At 35.2% G+C, this 20,497-nt stretch overlaps 1 protein-coding gene across 1 annotated transcript in view; it reads right to left on the reverse strand.

The window, feature by feature from the left end:
* LOC106573237 (sodium-dependent dopamine transporter) overlaps positions 1 to 19,733 on the reverse strand; it is a 79,713-nt gene extending 59,980 nt beyond the window's left edge. Inside the window, exon 1 of the mRNA XM_082975980.1 lies at positions 19,597 to 19,733. Coding sequence (XP_082832106.1) covers positions 19,597 to 19,719 — 123 coding nt within the window. The 5' untranslated portion in view covers positions 19,720 to 19,733. The remainder of the gene's footprint in view (positions 1 to 19,596) is intronic.
* Positions 19,734 to 20,497: the final 764 nt, after the last annotated feature.

Raw genomic sequence — 20,497 nt, forward strand, 5'->3', positions numbered from 1 at the left:
TCTACAACCACTCCACCTAATATATCAGAATATATGTCATGTAGCTATGTCATCTACAACCACTCCACCTAATATATCAGAATATATGTCATGTAGCTATGTCACTGTCATCTACAACGACTCCACCTAATATATCAGAATATACGTCATGTAGCTATGTCACTGTTATCTACAACCACTCCAACTAATATATCAGAATATATGTCATGTAGCTATGTCACTGTTATCTACAACCACTCCACCTAATATATCAGAATATATGTCATGTAGCTATGTCATCTACAACCACTCCTCCTAAAATATCAGAATATATGTCATGTTGCTATGTCATCTACAACCACTCCACCTAATATATAAGAATATATTTCATGTAGCTATGTCACTGTCATCTACAACCACTCCACCTAATATATCAGAATATATGTCATGTAGCTATGTCATCTACAACCACTCCACCTAATATATCAGAATATATGTCATGTAGCTATGTCATCTACAACCACTCCACCTAATATATCAGAATATATGTCATGTAGCTATGTCATCTACAACCACTCCACCTAATATATCAGAATATATGTCATGTAGCTATGTCACTGTTATCTACAACCACTCCACCTAATATATCAGAATATATGTCATGTAGCTATGTCACTGTGATCTACAACCACTCCACCTAATATATCAGAATATATGTAATGTAGCTATGTCACTGTTATCTACAACCACTCCACCTAATATATCAGAATATATGTCATGTAGATATGTCAACTACAACCACTCCACCTAATATATCAGAATATATGTCATGTAGCTATGTCATCTACAACCACTCCACCTAATATATCAGAATATATGTCATGTAGCTATGTCACTGTCATCTACAACCACTCCACCTAATATATCAGAATATATGTAATGTAGCTATGTCACTTTTTTCTACAACCACTCCACCTAATATATCAGAATATATGTCATGTAGCTATGTCACTGTTATCTACAACCACTCCACCTAATATATCAGAATATATGTCATGTAGCTATGTCATCTACAACCACTCCACCTAATATATCAGAATATATGTCATGTAGCTATGCATCTACAACCACTCCACCTAATATATCAGAATATATGTCATGTAGCTATGTCACTGTCATCTACAACCACTCCACCTAATATATCAGAATATATGTCATGTAGCTATGTCACTGTTATCTACAACCACTCCACCTAATATATCAGAATATATGTCATGTAGCTATGTCATCTACAACCACTCCACCTAATATATCAGAATATATGTCATGGAGCTATGTCATCTACAACCACTCCACCTAATATATCAGAATATATGTCATGTAGCTATGTCACTGTTATCTACAACCACTCCACCTAATATATCAGAATATATGTCATGTAGCTATGTCATCTACAACCACTCCACCTAATATATCACAATATATGTCATGTAGCTATGTCATCTACAACCACTCCACCTAATATATCAGAATATATGTCATGTAGCTATGTCATCTACAACCACTCCACCTAATATATCAGAATATATGTCATGTAGCTATGTCACTGTCATCTACAACGACTCCACCTAATATATCAGAATATACGTCATGTAGCTATGTCACTGTTATCTACAACCACTCCAACTAATATATCAGAATATATGTCATGTAGCTATGTCACTGTTATCTACAACCACTCCACCTAATATATCAGAATATATGTCATGTAGCTATGTCATCTACAACCACTCCTCCTAATATATCAGAATATATGTCATGTTGCTATGTCATCTACAACCACCCCACCTAATATATAAGAATATATTTCATGTAGCTATGTCACTGTCATCTACAACCACCCCACCTAATATATCAGAATATATGTCATGTAGCTATGTCATCTACAACCACTCCACCTAATATGTCTGAATATATGTCATGTAGCTATGTCATCTACAACCACTCCACCTAATATATCAGAATATATGTCATGTAGCTATGTCACTGTTATCTACAACCACTCCACCTATTATATCAGAATATATGTCATGTAGCTATGTCACTGTCATCTACAACCACTCCACCTAATATATCAGAATATATGTCATGTAGCTATGTCACTGTTATCTACAACCACTCCACCTAATATATCAGAATATATGTCATGTAGCTATGTCACTGTTATCTACAACCACTCCACCTAATATATCAGAATATATGTAATGTAGCTATGTCATCTACAACCACTCCACCTAATATATCAGAATATATGTCATGTAGCTATGTCATCTACAACCACACCACCTAATATATCAGAATATATGTCATGTAGCTTATGTCATCTACAACCACTCCACCTAATATATCAGAATATATGTCATGTAGCTATGTCATCTACAACCACTCCACCTAATATATCAGAATATATGTCATGTAGCTATGTCATCTACAACCACTCCACCTAATATATCAGAATATATGTCATGTAGCTATGTCATCTACAACCACTCCACCTAATATATCAGAATATATGTCATGTAGCTATGTCACTGTCATCTACAACCACTCCACCTAATATATCAGAATATATGTCATGTAGCTATGTCATCTACAACCACTCCACCTAATATATCAGAATATATGTCATGTAGCTATGTCACTGTTATCTACAACCACTCCACCTAATATATCAGAATATATGTCATGTAGCTATGTCATCTACAACCACTCCACCTAATATATCAGAATATATGTCATGTAGCTATGTCATCTACAACCACTCCACCTAATATATCAGAATATATGTCATGTAGCTATGTCACTGTCATCTACAACCACTCCACCTAATATATCAGAATATATGTCATGTAGCTATGTCATCTACAACCACTCCACCTAATATATCAGAATATATGTCATGTAGCTATGTCATCTACAACCACTCCACGTAATATATCAGAATATATGTCATATATCTATGTAACTGTCATCTACAACCAATCCAACCTAATATATCAGAATATATGTCATGTAGCTATGTCACTGTTATCTACAACCAATCCACCTAATATATCAGAATATATGTCATGTAGCTATGTCATCTACAACCACTCCACCTAATATATCAGAATATATGTCATGTAGCTATGTCATCTACAACCACTCCACCTAATATATCAGAATATATGTCATGTAGCTATGTCATCTACAACCACTCCACCTAATATATCAGAATATATGTCATGTAGCTATGTCACTTTCATCTACAACGACTCCACCTAATATATCAGAATATACGTCATGTAGCTATGTCACTGTTATCTACAACCACTCCAACTAATATATCAGAATATATGTCATGTAGCTATGTCACTGTTATCTACAACCACTCCACCTAATATATCAGAATATATGTCATGTAGCTATGTCATCTACAACCACTCCTCCTAATATATCAGAATATATGTCATGTTGCTATGTCATCTACAACCACTCCACCTAATATATCAGAATATATTTCATGTAGCTATGTCACTGTCATCTACAACCACCCCACCTAATATATCAGAATATATGTCATGTAGCTATGTCATCTACAACCACTCCACCTAATATGTCTGAATATATGTCATGTAGCTATGTCATCTACAACCACTCCACCTAATATATCAGAATATATGTCATGTAGCTATGTCACTGTTATCTACAACCACTCCACCTATTATATCAGAATATATGTCATGTAGCTATGTCACTGTCATCTACAACCACTCCACCTAATATATCAGAATATATGTCATGTAGCTATGTCACTGTTATCTACAACCACTCCACCTAATATATCAGAATATATGTCATGTAGCTATGTCACTGTTATCTACAACCACTCCACCTAATATATCAGAATATATGTAATGTAGCTATGTCATCTACAACCACTCCACCTAATATATCAGAATATATGTCATGTAGCTATGTCATCTACAACCACACCACCTAATATATCAGAATATATGTCATGTAGCTTATGTCATCTACAACCACTCCACCTAATATATCAGAATATATGTCATGTAGCTATGTCATCTACAACCACTCCACCTAATATATCAGAATATATGTCATGTAGCTATGTCATCTACAACCACTCCACCTAATATATCAGAATATATGTCATGTAGCTATGTCACTGTTATCTACAACCACTCCACCTAATATATCAGAATATATGTCATGTAGCTATGTCATCTACAACCACTCCACCTAATATATCAGAATATATGTCATGTAGCTATGTCATCTACAACCACTCCACCTAATATATCAGAATATATGTCATGTAGTTATGTCATCTACAACCACTCCACCTAATATATCAGAATATATGTCATGTAGCTATGTCATCTACAACCACTCCACCTAATATATCAGAATATATGTCATGTAGCTATGTCATCTACAACCACTCCACCTAATATATCAGAATATATGTCATGTAGCTATGTCACTGTTATCTACAACCACTCCACCTAATATATCAGAATATATGTCATGTAGCTATGTCACTGTGATCTACAACCACTCCACCTAATATATCAGAATATATGTCATGTAGCTATGTCACTGTTATCTACAACCACTCCACCTAATATATCAGAATATATGTCATGTAGCTATGTCACTGTTATCTACAACCACTCCACCTAATATATCAGAATATATGTCATGTAGCTATGTCATCTACAACCACTCCACCTAATATATCAGAATATATGTCATGTAGTTATGTCATCTACAACCACTCCACCTAATATATCAGAATATATGTCATGTAGCTATGTCATCTACAACCACTCCACCTAATATATCAGAATATATGTCATGTAGCTATGTCATCTACAACCACTCCACCTAATATATCAGAATATATGTCATGTAGCTATGTCACTGTTATCTACAACCACTCCACCTAATATATCAGAATATATGTCATGTAGCTATGTCACTGTGATCTACAACCACTCCACCTAATATATCAGAATATATGTCATGTAGCTATGTCACTGTTATCTACAACCACTCCACCTAATATATCAGAATATATGTCATGTAGATATGTCAACTACAACCACTCCACCTAATATATCAGAATATATGTCATGTAGCTATGTCATCTACAACCACTCCACCTAATATATCAGAATATATGTCATGTAGCTATGTCACTGTCATCTACAACCACTCCACCTAATATATCAGAATATATGTAATGTAGCTATGTCACTTTTTTCTACAACCACTCCACCTAATATATCAGAATATATGTCATGTAGCTATGTCACTGTTATCTACAACCACTCCACCTAATATATCAGAATATATGTCATGTAGCTATGTCATCTACAACCACTCCACCTAATATATCAGAATATATGTCATGTAGATATGTCAACTACAACCACTCCACCTAATATATCAGAATATATGTCATGTAGCTATGTCATCTACAACCACTCCACCTAATATATCAGAATATATGTCATGTAGCTATGTCACTGTCATCTACAACCACTCCACCTAATATATCAGAATATATGTAATGTAGCTATGTCACTTTTTTCTACAACCACTCCACCTAATATATCAGAATATATGTCATGTAGCTATGTCACTGTTATCTACAACCACTCCACCTAATATATCAGAATATATGTCATGTAGCTATGTCATCTACAACCACTCCACCTAATATATCAGAATATATGTCATGTAGCTATGCATCTACAACCACTCCACCTAATATATCAGAATATATGTCATGTAGCTATGTCACTGTCATCTACAACCACTCCACCTAATATATCAGAATATATGTCATGTAGCTATGTCACTGTTATCTACAACCACTCCACCTAATATATCAGAATATATGTCATGTAGCTATGTCATCTACAACCACTCCACCTAATATATCAGAATATATGTCATGGAGGTATGTCATCTACAACCACTCCACCTAATATATCAGAATATATGTCATGTAGCTATGTCACTGTTATCTACAACCACTCCACCTAATATATCAGAATATATGTCATGTAGCTATGTCATCTACAACCACTCCACCTAATATATCACAATATATGTCATGTAGCTATGTCATCTACAACCACTCCACCTAATATATCAGAATATATGTCATGTAGCTATGTCACTGTCATCTACAACCACACCACCTAATATATCAGAATATATGTCATGTAGCTATGTCATCTACAACCACTCCACCTAATATATCAGAATATATGTCATGTAGCTATGTCATCTACAACCACTCCACCTAATATATCAGAATATATGTCATGTAGCTATGTCACTGTCATCTACAACGACTCCACCTAATATATCAGAATATACGTCATGTAGCTATGTCACTGTTATCTACAACCACTCCAACTAATATATCAGAATATATGTCATGTAGCTATGTCACTGTTATCTACAACCACTCCACCTAATATATCAGAATATATGTCATGTAGCTATGTCATCTACAACCACTCCTCCTAATATATCAGAATATATGTCATGTTGCTATGTCATCTACAACCACTCCACCTAATATATCAGAATATATTTCATGTAGCTATGTCACTGTCATCTACAACCACCCCACCTAATATATCAGAATATATGTCATGTAGCTATGTCATCTACAACCACTCCACCTAATATGTCTGAATATATGACATGTAGCTATGTCATCTACAACCACTCCACCTAATATATCAGAATATATGTCATGTAGCTATGTCACTGTTATCTACAACCACTCCACCTATTATATCAGAATATATGTCATATAGCTATGTCACTGTCATCTACAACCACTCCACCTAATATATCAGAATATATGTCATGTAGCTATGTCACTGTTATCTACAACCACTCCACCTAATATATCAGAATATATGTCATGTAGCTATGTCACTGTTATCTACAACCACTCCACCTATTATATCAGAATATATGTCATGTAGCTATGTCACTGTCATCTACAACCACTCCACCTAATATATCAGAATATATGTCATGTAGCTATGTCACTGTTATCTACAACCACTCCACCTAATATATCAGAATATATGTCATGTAGCTATGTCACTGTTATCTACAACCACTCCACATAATATATCAGAATATATGTAATGTAGCTATGTCATCTACAACCACTCCACCTAATATATCAGAATATATGTCATGTAGCTATGTCATCTACAACCCCACCACCTAATATATCAGAATATATGTCATGTAGCTTATGTCATCTACAACCACTCCACCTAATATATCAGAATATATGTCATGTAGCTATGTCATCTACAACCACTCCACCTAATATATCAGAATATATGTCATGTAGCTATGTCATCTACAACCACTCCACCTAATATATCAGAATATATGTCATGTAGCTATGTCACTGTTATCTACAACCACTCCACCTAATATATCAGAATATATGTCATGTAGCTATGTCATCTACAACCACTCCACCTAATATATCAGAATATATGTCATGTAGCTATGTCATCTACAACCACTCCACCTAATATATCAGAATATATGTCATGTAGCTATGTCATCTACAACCACTCCACCTAATATATCAGAATATATGTCATGTAGCTATGTCATCTACAACCACTCCACCTAATATATCAGAATATATGTCATGTAGCTATGTCACTGTTATCTACAACCACTCCACCTAATATATCAGAATATATGTCATGTAGCTATGTCATCTACAACCACTCCACCTAATATATCAGAATATATGTCATGTAGCTATGTCATCTACAACCACTCCACCTAATATATCAGAATATATGTCATGTAGCTATGTCACTGTTATCTACAACCACTCCACCTAATATATCAGAATATATGTCATGTAGCTATGTCATCTACAACCACTCCACCTAATATGTCTGAATATATGTCATGTAGCTATGTCATCTACAACCACTCCACCTAATATATCAGAATATATGTCATGTAGCTATGTCATCTACAACCACTCCACCTAATATATCAGAATATATGTCATGTAGCTATGTCATCTACAACCACTCCTCCTAATATATCAGAATATATGTCATGTAGCTATGTCATCTACAACCACTCCACCTAATATATCAGAATATATGTCATGTAGCTATGTCACTGTTATCTACAACCACTCCACCTAATATATCAGAATATATGTCATGTCACTGTCATCTACAACCACTCCACCTAATATATCAGAATATATGTCATGTAGCTATGTCACTGTTATCTACAACCACTCTACCTAATATATCAGAATATATGTCATGTAGCTATGTCACTGTTATCTACAACCACTCCACCTAATATATCAGAATATATGTCATGTAGCTATGTCATCTACAACCACTCCACCTAATATATCAGAATATATGTCATGTAGCTATGTCATCTACAACCACTCCACCTAATATATCAGAATATATGTCATGTAGCTATGTCACTGTTATCTACAACCACTCCACCTAATATATCAGAATATATGTCATGTAGCTATGTCATCTACAACCACTCCACCTAATATATCAGAATATATGTCATGTAGCTATGTCATCTACAACCACACCACCTAATATATCAGAATATATGTCATGTAGCTATGTCATCTACAACCACTCCACCTAATATATCAGAATATATGTCATGTAGCTATGTCACTGTTATCTACAACCACTCCACCTAATATATCAGAATATATGTCATGTAGCTATGTCACTGTTATCTACAACCACTCCACCTAATATATCAGAATATATGTCATGTAGCTATGTCATCTACAACCACTCCACCTAATATGTCTGAATATATGTCATGTAGCTATGTCATCTACAACCACTCCACCTAATATATCAGAATATATGTCATGTAGCTATGTCATCTACAACCACTCCACCTAATATATCAGAATATATGTCATGTAGCTATGTCACTGTTATCTACAACCACTCCACCTAATATATCAGAATATATGTCATGTAGCTATGTCATCTACAACCACTCCACCTAATATATCAGAATATATGTCATGTAGCTATGTCATCTACAACCACTCCACCTAATATGTCTGAATATATGTCATGTAGCTATGTCATCTACAACCACTCCACCTAATATATCAGAATATATGTCATGTAGCTATGTCACTGTTATCTACAACCACTCCACCTAATATATCAGAATATATGTCATGTAGCTATGTCATCTACAACCACTCCTCCTAATATATCAGAATATATGTCATGTAGCTATGTCATCTACAACCACTCCACCTAATATATCAGAATATATGTCATGTAGCTATGTCACTGTTATCTACAACCACTCCACCTAATATATCAGAATATATGTCATGTCACTGTCATCTACAACCACTCCACCTAATATATCAGAATATATGTCATGTAGCTATGTCACTGTTATCTACAACCACTCTACCTAATATATCAGAATATATGTCATGTAGCTATGTCACTGTTATCTACAACCACTCCACCTAATATATCAGAATATATGTCATGTAGCTATGTCATCTACAACCACTCCACCTAATATATCAGAATATATGTCATGTAGCTATGTCATCTACAACCACTCCACCTAATATATCAGAATATATGTCATGTAGCTATGTCATCTACAACCACTCCACCTAATATATCAGAATATATGTCATGTAGCTATGTCATCTACAACCACACCACCTAATATATCAGAATATATGTCATGTAGCTATGTCATCTACAACCACTCCACCTAATATATCAGAATATATGTCATGTAGCTATGTCACTGTCATCTACAACCACTCCACCTAATATATCAGAATATATGTCATGTAGCTATGTCACTGTTATCTACAACCACTCCACCTAATATATCAGAATATATGTCATGTAGCTATGTCATCTACAACCACTCCACCTAATATATCAGAATATATGTCATGTAGCTATGTCACTGTTATCTACAACCACTCCACCTAATATATCAGAATATATGTCATGTAGCTATGTCATCTACAACCACTCCTCCTAATATATCAGAATATATGTCATGTAGCTATGTCATCTACAACCACTCCACCTAATATATCAGAATATATGTCATGTAGCTATGTCACTGTTATCTACAACCACTCTACCTAATATATCAGAATATATGTCATGTAGCTATGTCACTGTTATCTACAACCACTCCACCTAATATATCAGAATATATGTCATGTAGCTATGTCATCTACAACCACTCCACCTAATATATCAGAATATATGTCATGTAGCTATGTCACTGTCATCTACAACCACTCCACCTAATATATCAGAATATATGTCATGTAGCTATGTCACTCTTATCTACAACCACTCCACCTAATATATCAGAATATATGTCATGTAGCTATGTCATCTACAACCACTCCACCTCATATATCAGAATATATGTCATGTAGCTATGTCACTGTCATCTACAACCACTCCACCTAATATATCAGAATATATGTCATGTAGCTATGTCACTGTTATCTACAACCACTCCACCTAATATATCACAATATATGTCATGTAGCTATGTCATCTACAACCACTCCACCTAATATATCAGAATATATGTCATGTAGCTATGTAACTCTTATCCACAACCACTCCACCTAATATATCAGAATATATGTCATGTAACTATGTCATCTACAACCACTCCACCGAATATATCAGAATATATGTCATGTAGCTATGTCACTGTTATCTACAACCACTCCACCTAATATATCAGAATATATGTCATGTAGCTATGTCACTGTCATCTACAACCACTCCACCTAATATATCAGAATATATGTCATGTAGCTATGTCACTGTTATCTACAACCACTCCACCTAATATATCAGAATATATGTCATGTAGCTATGTCACTGTTATCTACAACCACTCCACCTAATATATCAGAATATATGTAATGTAGCTATGTCATCTACAACCACTCCACCTAATATATCAGAATATATGTCATGTAGCTATGTCATCTACAATCACTCCACCTAATATATCAGAATATATGTCATGTAGCTATGTCACTGTTATCTACAACCACTCCACCTAATATATCAGAATATATGTCATGTAGCTATGTCATCTACAACCACTCCACCTAATATGTCTGAATATATGTCATGTAGCTATGTCATCTACAACCACTCCACCTAATATATCAGAATATATGTCATGTAGCTATGTCATCTACAACCACTCCACCTAATATATCAGAATATATGTCATGTAGCTATGTCACTGTTATCTACAACCACTCCACCTAATATATCAGAATATATGTCATGTAGCTATGTCATCTACAACCACTCCACCTAATATATCAGAATATATGTCATGTAGCTATGTCATCTACAACCACTCCACCTAATATGTCTGAATATATGTCATGTAGCTATGTCATCTACAACCACTCCACCTAATATATCAGAATATATGTCATGTAGCTATGTCACTGTTATCTACAACCACTCCACCTAATATATCAGAATATATGTCATGTAGCTATGTCATCTACAACCACTCCTCCTAATATATCAGAATATATGTCATGTAGCTATGTCATCTACAACCACTCCACCTAATATATCAGAATATATGTCATGTAGCTATGTCACTGTTATCTACAACCACTCCACCTAATATATCAGAATATATGTCATGTCACTGTCATCTACAACCACTCCACCTAATATATCAGAATATATGTCATGTAGCTATGTCACTGTTAGCTACAACCACTCTACCTAATATATCAGAATATATGTCATGTAGCTATGTCACTGTTATCTACAACCACTCCACCTAATATATCAGAATATATGTCATGTAGCTATGTCATCTACAACCACTCCACCTAATATATCAGAATATATGTCATGTAGCTATGTCATCTACAACCACTCCACCTAATATATCAGAATATATGTCATGTAGCTATGTCACTGTTATCTACAACCACTCCACCTAATATATCAGAATATATGTCATGTAGCTATGTCATCTACAACCACTCCACCTAATATATCAGAATATATGTCATGTAGCTATGTCATCTACAACCACACCACCTAATATATCAGAATATATGTCATGTAGCTATGTCATCTACAACCACTCCACCTAATATATCAGAATATATGTCATGTAGCTATGTCACTGTCATCTACAACCACTCCACCTAATATATCAGAATATATGTCATGTAGCTATGTCACTGTTATCTACAACCACTCCACCTAATATATCAGAATATATGTCATGTAGCTATGTCATCTACAACCACTCCACCTAATATATCAGAATATATGTCATGTAGCTATGTCACTGTTATCTACAACCACTCCACCTAATATATCAGAATATATGTCATGTAGCTATGTCATCTACAACCACTCCTCCTAATATATCAGAATATATGTCATGTAGCTATGTCATCTACAACCACTCCACCTAATATATCAGAATATATGTCATGTAGCTATGTCACTGTTATCTACAACCACTCTACCTAATATATCAGAATATATGTCATGTAGCTATGTCACTGTTATCTACAACCACTCCACCTAATATATCAGAATATATGTCATGTAGCTATGTCATCTACAACCACTCCACCGAATATATCAGAATATATGTCATGTAGCTATGTCACTGTTATCTACAACCACTCCACCTAATATATCAGAATATATGTCATGTAGCTATGTCACTGTCATCTACAACCACTCCACCTAATATATCAGAATATATGTCATGTAGCTATGTCACTGTTATCTACAACCACTCCACCTAATATATCAGAATATATGTCATGTAGCTATGTCACTGTTATCTACAACCACTCCACCTAATATATCAGAATATATGTCATGTAGCTATGTCATCTACAACCACTCCACCTAATATATCAGAATATATGTCATGTAGCTATGTCACTGTTATCTACAACCACTCCACCTAATATATCAGAATATATGTCATGTAGCTATGTCATCTACAACCACTCCTCCTAATATATCAGAATATATGTCATGTAGCTATGTCATCTACAACCACTCCACCTAATATATCAGAATATATGTCATGTAGCTATGTCACTGTTATCTACAACCACTCTACCTAATATATCAGAATATATGTCATGTAGCTATGTCACTGTTATCTACAACCACTCCACCTAATATATCAGAATATATGTCATGTAGCTATGTCATCTACAACCACTCCACCGAATATATCAGAATATATGTCATGTAGCTATGTCACTGTTATCTACAACCACTCCACCTAATATATCAGAATATATGTCATGTAGCTATGTCACTGTCATCTACAACCACTCCACCTAATATATCAGAATATATGTCATGTAGCTATGTCACTGTTATCTACAACCACTCCACCTAATATATCAGAATATATGTCATGTAGCTATGTCACTGTTATCTACAACCACTCCACCTAATATATCAGAATATATGTAATGTAGCTATGTCATCTACAACCACTCCACCTAATATATCAGAATATATGTCATGTAGCTATGTCATCTACAACCACACCACCTAATATATCAGAATATATGTCATGTAGCTATGTCATCTACAACCACTCCACCTAATATATCAGAATATATGTCATGTAGCTATGTCATCTACAACCACTCCACCTAATATATCAGAATATATGTCATGTAGCTATGTCATCTACAACCACTCCACCTAATATATCAGAATATATGTCATGTAGCTATGTCACTGTTATCTACAACCACTCCACCTAATATATCAGAATATATGTCATGTAGCTATGTCATCTACAACCACTCCACCTAATATATCAGAATATATGTCATGTAGCTATGTCATCTACAACCACTCCACCTAATATATCAGAATATATGTCATGTAGCTATGTCACTGTTATCTACAACCACTCCACCTAATATATCAGAATATATGTCATGTAGCTATGTCACTGCCATCTACAACCACTCCACCTAATATATCAGAATATATGTCATGTAGCTATGTCACTGTTATCTACAACCACTCCACCTAATATATCAGAATATATGTAATGTAGCTATGTCATCTACAACCACTCCACCTAATATATCAGAATATATGTCATGTAGCTATGTCATCTACAATCACTCCACCTAATATATCAGAATATATGTCATGTAGCTATGTCACTGTTATCTACAACCACTCCACCTAATATATCAGAATATATGTCATGTAGCTATGTCATCTACAACCACTCCACCTAATATGTCTGAATATATGTCATGTAGCTATGTCATCTACAACCACTCCACCTAATATATCAGAATATATGTCATGTAGCTATGTCATCTACAACCACTCCACCTAATATATCAGAATATATGTCATGTAGCTATGTCACTGTTATCTACAACCACTCCACCTAATATATCAGAATATATGTCATGTAGCTATGTCATCTACAACCACTCCACCTAATATATCAGAATATATGTCATGTAGCTATGTCATCTACAACCACTCCACCTAATATGTCTGAATATATGTCATGTAGCTATGTCATCTACAACCACTCCACCTAATATATCAGAATATATGTCATGTAGCTATGTCACTGTTATCTACAACCACTCCACCTAATATATCAGAATATATGTCATGTAGCTATGTCATCTACAACCACTCCTCCTAATATATCAGAATATATGTCATGTAGCTATGTCATCTACAACCACTCCACCTAATATATCAGAATATATGTCATGTAGCTATGTCACTGTTATCTACAACCACTCCACCTAATATATCAGAATATATGTCATGTCACTGTCATCTACAACCACTCCACCTAATATATCAGAATATATGTCATGTAGCTATGTCACTGTTATCTACAACCACTCTACCTAATATATCAGAATATATGTCATGTAGCTATGTCACTGTTATCTACAACCACTCCACCTAATATATCAGAATATATGTCATGTAGCTATGTCATCTACAACCACTCCACCTAATATATCAGAATATATGTCATGTAGCTATGTCATCTACAACCACTCCACCTAATATATCAGAATATATGTCATGTAGCTATGTCACTGTTATCTACAACCACTCCACCTAATATATCAGAATATATGTCATGTAGCTATGTCATCTACAACCACTCCACCTAATATATCAGAATATATGTCATGTAGCTATGTCATCTACAACCACACCACCTAATATATCAGAATATATGTCATGTAGCTATGTCATCTACAACCACTCCACCTAATATATCAGAATATATGTCATGTAGCTATGTCACTGTCATCTACAACCACTCCACCTAATATATCAGAATATATGTCATGTAGCTATGTCACTGTTATCTACAACCACTCCACCTAATATATCAGAATATATGTCATGTAGCTATGTCATCTACAACCACTCCACCTAATATATCAGAATATATGTCATGTAGCTATGTCACTGTTATCTACAACCACTCCACCTAATATATCAGAATATATGTCATGTAGCTATGTCATCTACAACCACTCCTCCTAATATATCAGAATATATGTCATGTAGCTATGTCATCTACAACCACTCCACCTAATATATCAGAATATATGTCATGTAGCTATGTCACTGTTATCTACAACCACTCTACCTAATATATCAGAATATATGTCATGTAGCTATGTCACTGTTATCTACAACCACTCCACCTAATATATCAGAATATATGTCATGTAGCTATGTCATCTACAACCACTCCACCGAATATATCAGAATATATGTCATGTAGCTATGTCACTGTTATCTACAACCACTCCACCTAATATATCAGAATATATGTCATGTAGCTATGTCACTGTCATCTACAACCACTCCACCTAATATATCAGAATATATGTCATGTAGCTATGTCACTGTTATCTACAACCACTCCACCTAATATATCAGAATATATGTCATGTAGCTATGTCACTGTTATCTACAACCACTCCACCTAATATATCAGAATATATGTCATGTAGCTATGTCATCTACAACCACTCCACCTAATATATCAGAATATATGTCATGTAGCTATGTCACTGTTATCTACAACCACTCCACCTAATATATCAGAATATATGTCATGTAGCTATGTCATCTACAACCACTCCTCCTAATATATCAGAATATATGTCATGTAGCTATGTCATCTACAACCACTCCACCTAATATATCAGAATATATGTCATGTAGCTATGTCACTGTTATCTACAACCACTCTACCTAATATATCAGAATATATGTCATGTAGCTATGTCACTGTTATCTACAACCACTCCACCTAATATATCAGAATATATGTCATGTAGCTATGTCATCTACAACCACTCCACCGAATATATCAGAATATATGTCATGTAGCTATGTCACTGTTATCTACAACCACTCCACCTAATATATCAGAATATATGTCATGTAGCTATGTCACTGTCATCTACAACCACTCCACCTAATATATCAGAATATATGTCATGTAGCTATGTCACTGTTATCTACAACCACTCCACCTAATATATCAGAATATATGTCATGTAGCTATGTCACTGTTATCTACAACCACTCCACCTAATATATCAGAATATATGTAATGTAGCTATGTCATCTACAACCACTCCACCTAATATATCAGAATATATGTCATGTAGCTATGTCATCTACAACCACACCACCTAATATATCAGAATATATGTCATGTAGCTATGTCATCTACAACCACTCCACCTAATATATCAGAATATATGTCATGTAGCTATGTCATCTACAACCACTCCACCTAATATATCAGAATATATGTCATGTAGCTATGTCATCTACAACCACTCCACCTAATATATCAGAATATATGTCATGTAGCTATGTCACTGTTATCTACAACCACTCCACCTAATATATCAGAATATATGTCATGTAGCTATGTCATCTACAACCACTCCACCTAATATATCAGAATATATGTCATGTAGCTATGTCATCTACAACCACTCCACCTAATATATCAGAATATATGTCATGTAGCTATGTCACTGTTATCTACAACCACTCCACCTAATATATCAGAATATATGTCATGTAGCTATGTCACTGCCATCTACAACCACTCCACCTAATATATCAGAATATATGTCATGTAGCTATGTCACTGTTATCTACAACCACTCCACCTAATATATCAGAATATATGTCATGTAGCTATGTCATCTACAACCACTCCACCTAATATATCAGAATATATGTCATGTAGCTATGTCACTGTTATCTACAACCACTCCACCTAATATATCAGAATATATGTCATGTAGCTATGTCACTGTTATCTACAACCACTCCACCTAATATATCAGAATATATGTAATGTATCTATGTCACTGTTATCTACAACCACTCCACCTAATATATCAGAATATATGTCATGTAGCTATGTCACTGTTATCTACAACCACTCCACCTAATATATCAGAATATATGTCATGTAGCTATGTCACTGTTATCTACAACCACTCCACCTAATATATCAGAATATATGTCATGTAGCTATGTCACTGTTATCTACAACCACTCCACCTAATATATCAGAATATATGTCATGTATCTATGTCACTGTTATCTACAACCACTCCACCTAATATATCAGAATATATGTCATGTAGCTATGTCACTGTTATCTACAACCACTCCACCTAATATATCAGAATATATGTCATGTAGCTATGTCACTGTTATCTACAACCACTCCACCTAATATATCAGAATATATGTCATGTAGCTATGTCATCTACAACCATTCCACCTAATATATCAGAGTATATGTCATGTAGCTATGTCACTGTTATCTACAACCACTCCACCTAATATATCAGAATATATGTCATGTAGCTATGTCACTGTTATCTACAACAACTCTACCTAATATATCAGAATATATGTCATGTAGCTATGTCACTGTTATCTACAACCACTCCACCTAATATATCAGAATATATGTCATTTAGCTATGTCACTGTTATCTACAACCACTCCACCTATTATATCAGAATATATGTCATGTAGCTATGTCACTGTTATCTACAACCACTCCACCTAATATATCAGAATATATGTCATGTAGCTATGTCACTGTCATCTACAACCACTCCACCTAATATATCAGAATATATGTCATGTAGCTATGTCACTGTTATCTACAACCACTCCACCTAATATATCAGAATATATGTCATGTAGCTATGTCATCTACAACCACTCCACCTAATATATCAGAATATATGTCATGTAGCTATGTCACTGTTATCTACAACCACTCCACCTAATATATCAGAATATATGTCATGTAGCTATGTCACTGTTATCTACAACCACTCCACCTAATATATCAGAATATATGTCATATAGCTATGTCACTGTTATCTACAACCACTCCACCTAATATATCAGAATATTTGTCATGTAGCTATGTCACTGTTATCTACAACCACTCCACCTAATATATCAGAATATATATCATGTAGCTATGTCATCTACAACCACTCCACCTAATATATCAGAACATATGTCATGTAGCTATGTCATCTACAACCATTCCACCTAATATATCAGAGTATATGTCATGTAGCTATGTCACTGTTATCTACAACCACTCCACCTAATATATCAGAATATATGTCATGTAGCTATGTCACTGTTATCTACAACCACTCTACCTAATATATCAGAATATATGTCATGTAGCTATGTCATCTACAACCATTCCACCTAATATATCAGAATATATGTCATGTAGCTATGTCATCTACAACCATTCCACCTAATATATCAGAATATATGTCATGTAGCTATGTCACTGTTATCTACAACCACTCCACCTAATATATCAGAATATATGTCATGTAGCTATGTCATCTACAACCACTCTACCTAATATATCAGAATATATGTCATGTAGCTATGTCATCTACAACCACTCCACCTAATATATCAGTAGGGAATAGGGCTCCATGTTTAACCTCCTATGGCCACTATATACTGTAGGGAATAGGACTCCATGTGGAACCTCCTATGACCACTATATACTGTAGGGAATAGGGCTCCATGTGGAACCTTCTATGACCACTATATACTGTAGGGAATAGGGCTCCATGTGGAACCTTCTATGACCACTATATACTGTAGGGAATAGGGCTCCATGTGGAACCTCCTATGACCACTATATACTGTAGGGAATAGGGCTCCATGTGGAACCTCCTATGACCACTATATACTGTAGGGAATAGGGCTCCATGTGGAACCTCCTATGACCACTATATACTGTAGGGAATAGGGCTCCATGTGGGACTCTGTCTCTCACCTCCTTGGGGCCCATGGTGTTGGAGGGAGAGGGGGCGGAGGATGGCTGCTTGGCCGAGGCGGGAGCCACCACGGAACACATCTGACCCACTGGCGATCTGGCTTTCAGCACGGGCTGCTCCATGGCTGCAGAGGGATTCAGCTACAGACACAGACAGACCTTAGACACGCCTAGGAGGAACCCTAGATACATTACAGATATACAACCAGCCTCAGTCTCTATCCTACACCTTATAGGAGAGAGAGAGGGAGGTGATCAGACTCCTGAGGTCCTCTGAGTCTCATACAACGATTGCAAAGTGTTTTGAAACGTGTTGCAACAGAAAGTGAAAATACTTGTTTCTTATTGGCCCAGGACACAGGTAGTCCCTCCCCATCCATCCACGTTGTGTGCCTAGTGAACAGGAGCCTGTTCTGGTTCGGAGCAGTCTCAGCCAGTTCAGGCTCTAAAACACCAGGTGCTCAACCAAAATCCCCATATATGGATTCATATCTTTATATCAATTAACAGCAACTGGTCCAAACATTTTTGTTGCCAAATCATTTTTTGTTTTTACGTAGCCTAGAGGTTAGAGACGACAAGGTATAAAAATCTGTCAGTGTGCCCCTGAGCAAGGCACTGAACTCTCATTTGTTCCAGGAACGCTTTGAGACGTTTCCATATTTTCATAAAAGGAAAATGTCTCAAATATAAAATGGAAGAATTTAGTAGATTATGACTAGTAGTGACACTAACGTCAAAATGATCCCCGATAGTGACACCAACATCACAATAATAATAATAATAATAATAATAGAAATAAACCCATTTACATTTGAAAACAATGTTGATAATATTGTTTTCCTTCTGTAATTGTTTGCATATTTTCAAAGTTTAAATTCTAAAAATAAAAAACACTACG

The sequence above is a fragment of the Salmo salar genome, chromosome 05 (genome assembly GCF_965601325.2).
Source record: "Salmo salar chromosome 05, fSalSal1, whole genome shotgun sequence".
Taxonomy (NCBI): domain Eukaryota; kingdom Metazoa; phylum Chordata; class Actinopteri; order Salmoniformes; family Salmonidae; genus Salmo; species Salmo salar.